The 12,436-nt window shown below is 41.3% G+C and overlaps 1 protein-coding gene across 3 annotated transcripts in view; it reads right to left on the bottom strand.

Annotated features, from left to right (window-relative positions):
- AMPD1 (adenosine monophosphate deaminase 1) overlaps nucleotides 1-11,971 on the bottom strand; it is a 22,593-nt gene extending 10,622 nt beyond the window's left edge. The window contains exons 1-6 of one of the 3 annotated variants that reach the window (XM_010830759.1): nucleotides 11,845-11,924; nucleotides 10,540-10,551; nucleotides 8,421-8,534; nucleotides 6,151-6,331; nucleotides 4,177-4,342; nucleotides 988-1,153 (exon numbers count right to left, since the gene is read on the bottom strand). In XM_010830759.1, the coding sequence (XP_010829061.1) occupies nucleotides 988-1,153; nucleotides 4,177-4,342; nucleotides 6,151-6,317 (499 nt within the window). In that variant the 5' untranslated portion in view covers nucleotides 6,318-6,331; nucleotides 8,421-8,534; nucleotides 10,540-10,551; nucleotides 11,845-11,924. Of the gene's footprint in view, nucleotides 1-987; nucleotides 1,154-4,176; nucleotides 4,343-6,150; nucleotides 6,332-8,420; nucleotides 8,535-10,539; nucleotides 10,552-11,844 lie in introns of all 3 variants that reach the window. The other 2 variants (XM_010830757.1, XM_010830758.1) reach the window with 2 other exon arrangements.
- Nucleotides 11,972-12,436: the final 465 nt, after the last annotated feature.

Raw genomic sequence — 12,436 nt, 5'->3', positions numbered from 1 at the left:
GAAAGCCAGATGTGGTGGTAGGCCTTGAATGCCAGTCTAAAGACTGGACTTAACTTTGTTGGGGGAGGCATTAAAGACTTTTGTCAGGAGAAGGATGTGCTCAGATTTGTGTTATAGTAACTGGTACCAAAATGAGGATGAACTGAGAGAGAACAAGATTAGCATTTAACAGAGTAATTAGGAAGCCACTGCAATGATCCAGACAAAGAGAAATATGGGCCTAAATTTAGGCTTGGGGAATGGTGAAAAGAGGAGTTTCTGAGAGATATTATACAGACTGAATCAGATAATTGGGCATTTTGGGGCAGAAGAGAGGATGGAGCTGAAGATGACTATGATACTTCAAACTGTTTATACTTATAACCTTAAGTTTATAAACCATGAACTTATGGTTTAGACTTAAAACCATGGGAGCATATTTAATCATTAGTAGTTAAACCTACGGAGAAGGCAATGGCACCCCACTCCAGTACTTTTGCCTAGAAAATCCCATGGATGGAGGAGCCCGGTAGGCTGCAGTCCATGGGGTCGCTAGAGTCGGACACAACTGAGTGACTTCACTTTCACTTTTCACTTTTATGCATTGGAGAAGGAAATGGCAACCCACTCCAGTGTTCTTGCCTGGAGAATCCCAGGGACGGGGAAGCCTGGTGGGCTACCGTCTATGGGGTCACACAGAGTCGGACACGACTGAAGCGACTTAGCAGCAGCAGCAGCAGTTAAACCTAAGGGCTTTCCTGGTGGCTTGGTGGTGAAGAATCTGCTTGCCAATGCAAGAGACTTGGGTTTGATTCCTGATCCAGGAAGATCTCCTGAAGAAGGAAAGAGCAACCCATTCCAATATTCTTGCCTGGGAAATCCCATGGACAAAAGAGCCTGGTGGGCTACAGTCCATGGGGTCACAGAGTTGGACATGACTGAGCGACTGAACAATAACAAGTTAAACCTCAAACTATATTCCAGAAATTATATAAGAAAATTACTTACCTGGATAGAAGTTCTCTTTTTCTACCCAAGCCTCACCATCAATGTTCCTCAGGTACTTGGAAGGGGTTTTTGGAAACCTCTGAAATGACTTCTGCATATACTTCTCCCGTATACACAATGCCCGATAAAGACCTTTGCAAACCATTTCAAAATCTTCAACTGTAACCTACCAAGAAAATTTCAGAGTAGCACCTATAAAAATTGCAGAAGTGGGTAAAGCTTGTCTTTGGCATCTTCCAGCTCTCCTGGTGAGCTGGCCCTGCTGAGCCTCCCCTGCCCACCCAGCTGCTTCTCACTTGACTTGGACCCTGGGTCTCCCTCCAGGAGCAGGTTCAGAAGTTCTTCTAGCTCTTCTATTTCTACCAAGACATATCTGTCCTATGAGTCTTTCCTTGAAGTCCTGTGTTTGTTTTTGGTTTTTGTTAGATACAAGCAATCATCCAACAAATATGATGAAAAGAACCCATTCTAACATGGAAAATACTTCTTCCCGGTGACAAACATTTTAAGTATGCATTTCTGAAGATAGTACCTCAATTGAAAGACAAAGTTGGTCAAACTTGAGAACTCAAATCACTTGCTGGTCAGTGTGGGAAATACTGGGGGAGGAATAAGGTGTCACATGGCCTTCAAACCCTGCCATGCACACACTGCCTTCTGTAGCTAGAGACAGAGCATCATCCTGTAAGAACTCATTCTTTGGGATGGTTTCAAAGAGAATTTAATCTGGAATTACAAATAGAAAGATTCTAGAGTAAAAATTTCTTAGAACTGCAGCAAATTTCCTAAACTGGTCTATTTCTCTTGCCCCATACCTGACTCCCAGCCAGGCCTGGCATGCCCAAGAAGTTGTAATTTGAAATCATTACATGCTCATCATGAGAACCTGACGACTTTCTGGGACCAACCCCAACATAAGGTTGCCCCTGATGGTTTGAGGTCCAGCTATTGATCCTAAACAGGTGAATTCTTTTTAAAGACCTGCTGACCTTAGCCAAGAGATTCTGACAGGGGTACTAGGTCTAAGGGAATCTGCTTCCAAGGGCATGTTTGTTTCTTTGCCATCTAACAGGCTACCTATCAGCTCCTTGAGGACAAGAGCTGGCTCTTATTCACCTTCGCATCCTCAGCACTTAGCGCACAGTGCCTGGCACAGAGGAGGTGTGCAATAAGGACTGATAACATTGAATTGTTGTTTATCTGGGATGAGAGGCCTTGGGAACCCTAATTCCCCCCTTTACCTCTCTGTTCAGTTATGAAGGTGAAGACTATGGTCAGGTACAGACCATGACCAGGTGAAGTGCAGCTCAACAGCTTAGCCACCTCCAGCCAACAGGTGTAGCCACATACTTGGTTCTTTAAAAACTCTAGGCCGAGGTTTCAGGTGCCTTCCAGCTTTTATAGGAGGAGAAGCTACTCCCCACCTTCTGTGAACCTTGTCCTTTTTCTCATCTTCTTTCTTTTCATTCCTGTTTTCATTTCCACCAAGCACATAGGGATCAAGTTTGTCTCTTAATATTGGTGGTTTTATGGAACTTTGGACTCTTCCAAATTGCTATTAAACATTTCATTTCAATTATCTAGCATCTAAAATTTCTGCCACTTGTAGAGCACACATGTTACCACACAGAAAACAAATAAAAACAGTGTCCATTTCATTGCTCTGTCACTTTTTTGGTTTATTTTTAATTGGAGAATAACTGTTCTACAATGTTGTGTTGGTTTCTGCCATGAACATGAATCAGCCATAGGTATATATATATCTCCTCCCTCTTAAACTCCCCTCCCACCCCACCCCACCCCTTTAGGTTGTCTCAGATTGCTCTGTCACTTTTAAATATCTTGGGACTGACATTAAGTGGATCCGTTACATGATAAGAGGGCTTAGGACTGGTCATTAAAACTATATTTGGAGCATAGACTGATGGCTAAACAGAAGTTTCACCAATATGATGCTGATTCTGCAAGCTCATGTGGCAAAGATTTATTAACTGAACAACTGTTCTGGACAGGACAGGCAGATCAAGTTGTTTGTAACATGAGTTTACTATCTCTGTGGCATACTAGTATCTGTTCCAAGTAGTAATCTACTGTGTAAGCATCTGCAATGAAATTGGAGAGGACAGTTGGTCGAAGAACAGTAACCCCATGAGAATGTTCTAACCCCTCTCTCATCTTCTTTTCTCAGTCTCTCCACGCTTCTTTCCTCTTCTCCCTCTCTTTCTCCTGAGCTGTTTTCTTTGATTGGTTTATGCTACCTGCAGCCCTTCTATCCATCCTAGGTCTGCTCTGGGTACATGTTTCCACCAAGAGCCTCCATGCCTTCCTGAGGCTCCCTGTCTTGCTTTATGATACCTCAGTGAGACTAGATCAGTAGCTACTCTCTTTGGTTCTTTTGCCAAAATTTGTCCACTATTTTCTGTAACACATGTTCTGTAACACACAATATGCAGCCACATTCTACTGCATATTCTCATGGGCAAGCAAATGAGATAAAGAGAAATTATGTGAGATGATCAAAGCAAAATAGAAATATGTCATAGCATGTTGTAAACAAGATCCTACTGTATAACATAGGGAACTATATTCAATAACCTGTGATAAACCATAATGGAAAAATATATATTCGTAAGTATATTCATATATATATATATGAATCACTTTGCTATACAGCAGCAATTAACACAACATTGTGAATCAGCAATACTTCAATAAAATTTTCTGGACTTCCCTGATGGCACAGTGGATAAGAATCCACTTGCCAATGCAGGGAACACGGGTTCAATCCCTGATATGGGAAGATTCTACACGCCGCAGAGCATCTAAGCCAAAGAACTGCAACGACTGAGCCCGTGTGCTGCACCTATTGAAGCCCTAGTGCCTAGAGACTGTGCTCCGCAACAAGAGAAGCTACAGGGATAAGCCTGCTCACAGCTACGAAGAGTAGCTCCTGCTTGCTACAACTAGAGAAAAGCTGTGCAAAGCAAAGAAGACCCAGCACATCCAAAAATAAGTAAAATAAAATATTTCCCGAATTCATAGCATATTGCTATTGAAATGAGATAATGAAGTATAACAAAGGGCAAGTGAGCTGACACCTTCAAAAGGGAGGGGAGGAAGAAAAGAAGCTGAGACAATCAAGCTGAGTATCTCCCAGCAGCTACATCTGGGAGGCAAGAAGCAACTCACCCCAGAGGCATAATCGCCAGTGATCTGCACTCTCTGAAAATCAGGCACAGTCTGGTAGGTGGGAGACGAAGAAATGTACTCATCGATGAGGGACAGTTTGGTGGACGATGTTTCAGTTTGTGGAACGGACAAACTAATAGTCTTCCGTCCGAAGAAGCGCCTTTTCCTGAGTTTGAAATTGAAAAATAAAAACATTTCACTTTATCTTCATTGGGAGTTTCATAGTGATAAATTTGATGTTTTATTATTTTGAAACAATTTTGAGGACGAACAGTGAAAATTCAATGTAGGGTGGGAGTCAGGAACAGGATCTAACCAAATGGAAGGGGGTGTCACCTAAGTCTTCCTCTTTTCCTGAATACCTGGGAATAGTGGGCCTTAGGGGATATACCAGAAGACTCCCAGCAAGACACTGTTCTGCACAGTGCAGAACAGCCAGTCTGGGTGTTGCCCACTCCCAGCAGAACAGCCAGTCTGGGTGTTGCATAAGCACAGGCCGTGTCACTTAGTACCTGTGCCATTTTGTGCATGTCCCTTAAATTCTGTGAACTTGTCTATCTAAAAAAATGGTGTATTAATGTCTACTATATAAGAATTCTGTGAGATTTAATGTCTAGAAAATGCTTAGCATAATACCTGGAACTTATAAGTTGCTTAATTAATGTTACTTCCTCAAATCAACATGTCTGCATTAAGTTTCTACTTTGATACATACTCTGTGTTAGGTCCTACAGGGGATACTAAAGGAGGTGGATTACTGTTCTTTCCTTGAGAGTGACAATGAAAGTCGCCCAGTCGTGTCCGACTCTTTGCAACCCCATGGACTATACAGTCCATGGAATTCTCCAGGCCAGAATACTGGCGTGGGTAGCCTTTCCCTTCTCCAGGGGATCTTCCCAACCCAGGGATAGAACCCAGGTCTCCTGCATTGCAGGTGGATTCTTTACCAGCTGAGCCACCAGGGAAGCCTGTTCTTTCCTTAAAGACACACAATGAAGGGAAGGACAGCAGAACAATCTTTCCCAGTGAAGCTGGCTGGGAGCGGGGAGTGGGGTAGTGAGGGGAGTACTATGAGGAGGGAGTTCCAAGTAAGTGGTCAGTAATAGGTTTGAAGACTAAACTGCGGCACACAGCAACAGGTAGTGAGTACTAGAGCGATTCAAATAAGGGAAAATAGAGTTTGCGGAGAGGGATCTGTTCAGGGAAGGCAGTAACTATGAGTCGCAAGCATAGGATGGGTAGGACATGAGGGCGAAAATAGAGGGCTGTATCCCTGAGGCCTGGAGGAGGTTAGACTGGCCGGAGGGAAGGATTCCTGTCAGGAAGCACAGCAGTAAGGTCGACTAAGAACAGAGTCTGAAGATGAGGCTCTTGAGTTCCAGTTTCTACACTGATAGTGTGGAAATTGAATGTGTGGACAGCATCCATCACCCACTTTGCTTTGGAATAACCACAATAATCACATGGTAGATCATTTCCTCTTGCTTGGGTGGATGTGTGTGTGATCAGTCGTATCCAACTCTTTGCGGCCCCATGGACTGTAGACCACCAAGCTCCTCTGTCCATGAAATTTTCCAGGCAAGAATACTGGGGTGGGTTGCCATTTCCTCCTCCAGGGGATCTTCCCAACTCAGGCATCAAACCCAGGTCTCTTATTTCTCCTGTATTCGCAGGCAGATTCTTTACTACTGAGCCACCTGGATAGGGCTTGGGTGGATAGGGAGGCTTCAACTAAAGGCAGATGAGGATGAAGGTAGGAAGGCCATTGTTTTCTTCTTTTTTAGTCTTTGTCACTTTGCCCTAGGGTATAGTGTGTGTGTGTGTATGTGTGTGTGTGTCTGGGTGGACGGGGGGATTTTTAGTTCTGGCAGAGTTTTCCTCCAAGTTGAATCTTCGTTCAGAGTGAACCATTGGTCCTGACACTTCCCCTTCCTCGTGTCCCAATGTGCGAAGCATTCCCCTTACACCACTTACCTCCTGGTTTCTGTAGGGGTGGACTGAGCCTCCAGGTGGAACATGTGAGCAAACATCTCATGTTGAGAAATTGGACAGATATCATCCACATCAAAGGGGGAAATCTCGTGACGGCCTCCCTCATCTTTGACTTCAGAGGCAAACACTTTTTCAGCAAAGCTACGCATTGCATCATCAATAGCTAGAAGAAGTTTTCATGTGTTAGTCTTCAAGCACTTTCTCAGAACTCATCTAACAGTTTCTGCTACATGTAAGGCACATGTAAGGACTGCCCTGGAGACATGTCTGCCCTGCTCTCTGACAAGTGTGCCAGAAACTTCATGGAGCTTAATGCCTATTTTCTCTTTAGTGGGTTTCTGTGTGGGTAGTTAGGAAATTCATTCTTAGAATCACAAGTCAAATTCTTACAGCACACTTTGAAAGTATTAGTCGTTCAGTCATGTCTGACTCTTTGTGACTCCATGGACTATACCCTGCCAGGCTCCTCTGTCCATGGGATTTCCCAGGCAAGAATACTGGAGTGGGTTGCCATTTCCTACTTCAGGGGATCTTCCTGACCCAGGGATTGAATCTGGATCTCCTGCATTGCAGGCAGATTCTTTACTGTCTGAGCCACCAGGGAAGCCCACAGCACACTTTAGGAGAATCTTAAAGATGGAATTGCAGCCATGAAATTAAAAGATGCTTACTCCTTGGAAGGAAAGTTATGACCAACCTAGATAGTATATTGAAAAGCAGAGACATTACTTTGCCAACAAAGGTCCGTCTAGTCAAGGCTATGGTTTTTCCAGTGGTCATGTATGGATGTGAGAGTTGGACTGTGAAGGCTGAGCGCCGAAGAATTGATGCTTTTGAACTGTGGTGTTGGAGAAGACTCTTGAGAGTCCCTTGGACTGCAAGGAGATCCAACAAGTCCATTCTAAAGGAGATCAGCCCTGGGATTTCTTTGGAAGGAATGATGCTAAAAGCTGAAACTCCAGTACTTTGGCAACCTCATGAGAAGAGTTGACTCATTGGAAAAGACTCTGATGCTGGGAGGGATAGAGGGCAGGAGAAGAAGGGGACGACAGAGGATGAGATGGCTGGATGGCATCACCAACTTGATGCACATGAGTTTGAGTGAACTCCGGGAGTTGGTGATGGACAGGGAGGCCTGGCGTGCTGCAGTTCATGGGGTCGCAAAGAGTCGGACATGACTGAGTGGCTGAACTGAACTGAAAGATGGGATTGGGCTCTTATATGATTAGCACCTAAGATCACCTGTTTCTGGTGGGACTAAGTTTGATTTCATAGTAACCTTGCAGCATAGTCCTTCTCATTAGGTTAGTAGAGTTTTTCTGATGGTTTTAAAGATGTGGAGGGATTTCCTTGGTGGTCCAGTGGCTAAGACTCTGGGCTCCCAATGCAGGGGGCACAGGTTTGATCCCTCATCGAGCCACTAAGATTTGCATGCTGCAGGGCATGGACAAATAAACAAGTAAAATGAAGATGTGGTAGGGTTGTTGATCTTTGGTGTTTTCTTACTAAAGAGAGCCAGTGATATCAGTAGTTTTGATAAATAAATGTGTACTTTAGAGCCTTTCTTCCTCCTAAGACAGAAATTGTGTTGCTGTCACATATCACAACCTCATTTTTTTCAAATCCTCACATCTTGGTGATGTCAGGGGAGGGAGTCACTAAAATTTACTGCCCAGTGTTGGGAATCCCATTTCTTGTGGACATGTAGCTTCTATAATAAATGATCTTCAGAATGCCAATTTTACTTTTACATGTTGTAATTACAATGGGTGGAAGAATGATCTTTAGCTTGGCAATGAATAACCCCAAGACTTTTAGGAGAAAAGAGAACCAGTTTTATTGAATAGGGTGGTGATGGCCATCAAGTATCTGCTTTTCTGTTAAGCTCCATTCTATTTTCCAGATACCCAATTGTTTCCATCTGAGTAGTCATTACCTCTGATATTGGGGTGGCCCAATAAGGTCTCAGGGAAAACCTTAACGAACTTTCTAGTCAACCCAATACTTGTAAAAATCTCTTGGTATTTTCAGAAAAGAGCAGGGAGCAAATAATGAGAATGGCATATAGTTAAATATTTGGAGCAATAGTAGCAGACAAAAACATTCTTTATGTAATAACAAAGCAAACTGCAGACATAAAGATAGATCCCCCCACTCTTGCCCCATTGACATCTATACAAGTCTCCAAAATGACACATTTTCAATGATAACTTAGGTAAGTGTAATGTATTCAAGTACTGTTCTGTACTTACCAATTACTACACCTTCTTCTGCTTCAGTTTCCTTATCTATAAAGTGGCAATACTGTTACCTACAAACCTTACAAGGCTCTTGTGACATCAGGTGAGATAATGTCTATGAATTTGCTTTTTTAAAGCATTTTTTAAAGGAAAATAAAACATCAGATTAAACTGAATGATATGATTTGGTAGCATTGATCAGACAGATATTTAGTATTTCGAATTAGCTTTGGGTTATTAAGAAAGTGATAAATGGTATGGCTTAGTATAGGCTGAAGCATACACTGGAAATGATAGTGATTGACTCATAACTTCACCAACTCTTAACAGTCAGGTCAGCCAGTTTTCAAACCTGGCTCGTCACAGCAGGGTAACGGAGAAGCCCACTATGTTGGCTGAACTTCATGCATCTATTTGTCTCATTAAACTCAAGCACTTCCTGAAACTAAAAAGCATCATTGGATGCTATGCCTACTGTTTTGGCAAGCGCCATGATCCACGAAGGAACAAACAAAACACTAAGTAGATGCATTTGATGGCCTGAGAATGCCTCCCCATCCCACAGCCAACTGTTCCCCAGAAATAGTATCATTCCTCCCACAGCGTCACAGGCAAGCACATGCACCTCAAGGATGAATGACAAGCAGAAGTCAGAAGAGACTTCTTCATGCACCATGGAGAGCAAATGGAAATAGGCCAGTTGGCTATGATGATGAGGAGGAGGAGGATGAAGATGAGTGTGCAACTGATTTGTCATGATGGGTCAGTGGCAGAGCTGTTGGAGGCCTCAGGAAGTACAGTATGGCAACAGAGCCCCAAGGACCAAATCCTACTTGCTCGAGACTTGGCTCTTCCAAAACAAGCATCCATTATTTGGGACCGCACACGTCTATTAGTTTCATGTCTTTAAACACTGGTTTTTACTAAGGTTGTATCTCCCTAAGTCACTATAGACAGTCGAAAAGTAGAAACTCTACTCTCAACAAGTAGCTTACATTAACACCAAAAATTATATGATTGATATTTCCTTCCACTAAATCAACCAATTGTTTTACCTTCATGTAACACAGCTGAAATCTGATTCCTAATTCAAGAGCTCTGCCCTCCAAAAATACTTTAGGGAGTGGTGGTGATTAGAGAAAGAAAAAGGTGAAACTGATATTTCAAAAGGTGAGTAGATAAGATTGGGTGACAACCTAATTTATGGGCTCCCTTGGGTTTGTATAGATAATCGTGGAGTTCTTTGTTGAGCATGTTTGAGATAATGGAACATCTGAGTGGCAATGTCTTGAGGTTAGGACATCCACATTTAGATAGAGTATAGATGAGAGGAGCTAAACAAGAAGAGTGGTGAAGCAGAAGGGACCCTAGGCTACAAGTGGGGAAAGTGTCTGTGACAGCTGGGTGGCCTTGGGCAAATCATACCATCACTAGGAACCTCAATGCTCATCATCATAAAAGAGGAATGTTAATAATAATAATGTCAACTTCAGAGACTTGTTTAATAAAGATTAAACAAGAAACTACATAGTACTATCCAGAAGTCGAGGATTATTATTATTAACATGGGAAGTGCAAGACTCTTGAGAAAAGGAATATCATGCTTGCTTTTTCACCCAACAGGTCCAGAAAAACATGCTTATTTCTCAGCAGTGCTTTATTAATATGTAGGAAAGATGGGTCGTAGGCCTCTCATCTGCCACATCACATCTCAGAGGAACTCAGAGGCATCATGAGTACTATTAGTCAGTCAAAGGACAAGTCTGATTTGAGATGGAAGGTAGCATACATAAAAAGTTACAATTTTATTTTAAAAATGGGATTTTATGTTATCTAATCACAAAAATTCACCATGAGAGGGTTTACTCAGGCAGGACTCAGTAAATCCCCTTAGCTAATGTCTAAGTGTCTTTTTCAAAAATGTAGGTTTTTTTTTTTTTTGAGTCAGGAAAATCCATGAGTTCATTTGCTACGCTTTGGAAGATCTATGGTCATTATAAATGTTTGTTGGCTTTCAATGATATCATTAATAAACACTGCTGAAAAATATCCATATTTCTGAATTAAAGAATAGTATCCTTAAAATATTGATACTTTGGCAAATGGCAGGGAAAACAGCCCCAATACTCACGTTTTCCTTCAGCTGTATGAAGTAAAATAGAACAAGATAAAATATGTGAACAACTTTCAGAAATCATGGCTGCTAATCAGTGCTTTGGAATAGAAATAGGTAGGTTGTTACAAGGAAGGGGGGTGGTGGGATGTGTTATTAGAGCTCATTCTTCCGTTTTTCTACAACTTGCTGCCATTAGAAAACCCTGGGGATGTAGTCATCATATACTTCTTCATTTTCTTTTCCTTTCTAACTTCTCTCTTTAAATTTATGTTTATAATTTTAAAGAAGTCCTCTTTGTAAAATGTGATTTTTAAAAACATGATCAAGAGGGATGGAAAATCTTATACAATGCTTGTAGCAAGTAAATGAAAATAGATAATTTGGTAAACAATTAAGTAACACCTACCAAGCAGCTATTTCTGAGAATCTATTCTACTGAAATAATCCTTAGTGTGGAAAAAACTTAGGTACAAATATTATTGTCAGAGCATATTTATACTTAAAAAATCATAAAGAACCTAGGGATTGGTTAAGAAAATTGGAAATATTATAGAACCATTTAAAATGATGTTTAGACTTCCATGATAAATGATTAAGTTATCATGTGAAGCCAAAAGGACAGGATACAAAGTCACATGTATAATATAATCTCAACTGTGAGTGTGCTTTTTAATTCTTTACACTTGCAAAGAATATAGTTTGAAAGAAAAACACTAACATGTTAAAAGTGTTATCTTTAGATGATGGGGATTGTGGGTTTTTAAAAAATTACTCCTTTTCTAGATTTCCCAATTTCTCTAAATGAGTGGTTATCACTTTTATTTTTCAGTGAAATTTCTTTTATTTCACATGAATCGTGTATTACTTTTATAATGAAAAAGACTTTTATTATTATTTTGAAAATTATTCTGTGTGTAAACCTGGATTGTGAACCATCAGAATATACAGATTGGGTTAAAACTGCTGTTATTCTCATGATTTTCAGCTAATACTATTGCTAAAGACATTATTTATGACCCTTCTCAGAAGTGTGGCAGCACAGGTTTTGTTTAGACTAACAGAGTAGATAATAAATATCTTACATAGTTTTCTACCAGGATCATCAAGGATGCTACTGCATGATACAGTTTTAGAAGATTACCTCCCTCCTAAAACTAAAAACCAGAAACCCTTTGAAAACCCTGCCTTGTCTCTTCCTGAAGTGTATTAATTAAAAATACTATGAACCCCAAATAAAGGATTCCCAGACCTGAAATGATAGTTAAAGGAACAATTGCATATCAAAAGAATTGAACTCTCCAAACACTTTTGCACACCTACCTGGAAGTTTCAACAGAGGCATTGTGCTGGGATCCTGTATTCTAGCACAGTGAAAAGGAAGAGACGCGACACTGGAGGGATGACTGACGGACACTGTAAAACACGCTGACATTCATTTTATTATTTTGCTTTGCCCCTGTAATTTGACCCTTCTCTTCTAAAAGGAGACAGATGAGCTATAGACCTATTTATAACTTTAGGCATTGACAGTGAATAACAGGTGACGCCTTCAGTGTTTACCCTGGGATTTTAGACAAGATATCTGTGGTAGGCCAAGAATTGCATTTCAATACTCTCTAAATCTTCCTGCGGATTGGATTCTCTTAATGCATAGTGTTCTTCTCTGACTGGACCACTGATGACTATTTTCCACCCTAGCGGAACACAACGAAGTCTTGCAGGCTCTGGAAAGTCAAGGTTCTCAGGATTTCAGTCCTGAGAACAGCCATCTGTGGTTGGTGAATATGCTGATACATTCATCAAGTCTCAACACACAGACACACACACACACACACACACACACACACACACACTTTTGTAAGACATATCCTGACTTAGCAGAAATTCACCTGACAGAATTTACTTAATAAGT

This window comes from Bison bison, unplaced genomic scaffold, assembly GCF_000754665.1.
Source record: "Bison bison bison isolate TAMUID 2011002044 unplaced genomic scaffold, Bison_UMD1.0 scf7180017864519, whole genome shotgun sequence".
Taxonomy (NCBI): Eukaryota; Metazoa; Chordata; class Mammalia; order Artiodactyla; family Bovidae; genus Bison; species Bison bison.
This window is presented reverse-complemented; position numbering and strand designations above follow the sequence as displayed.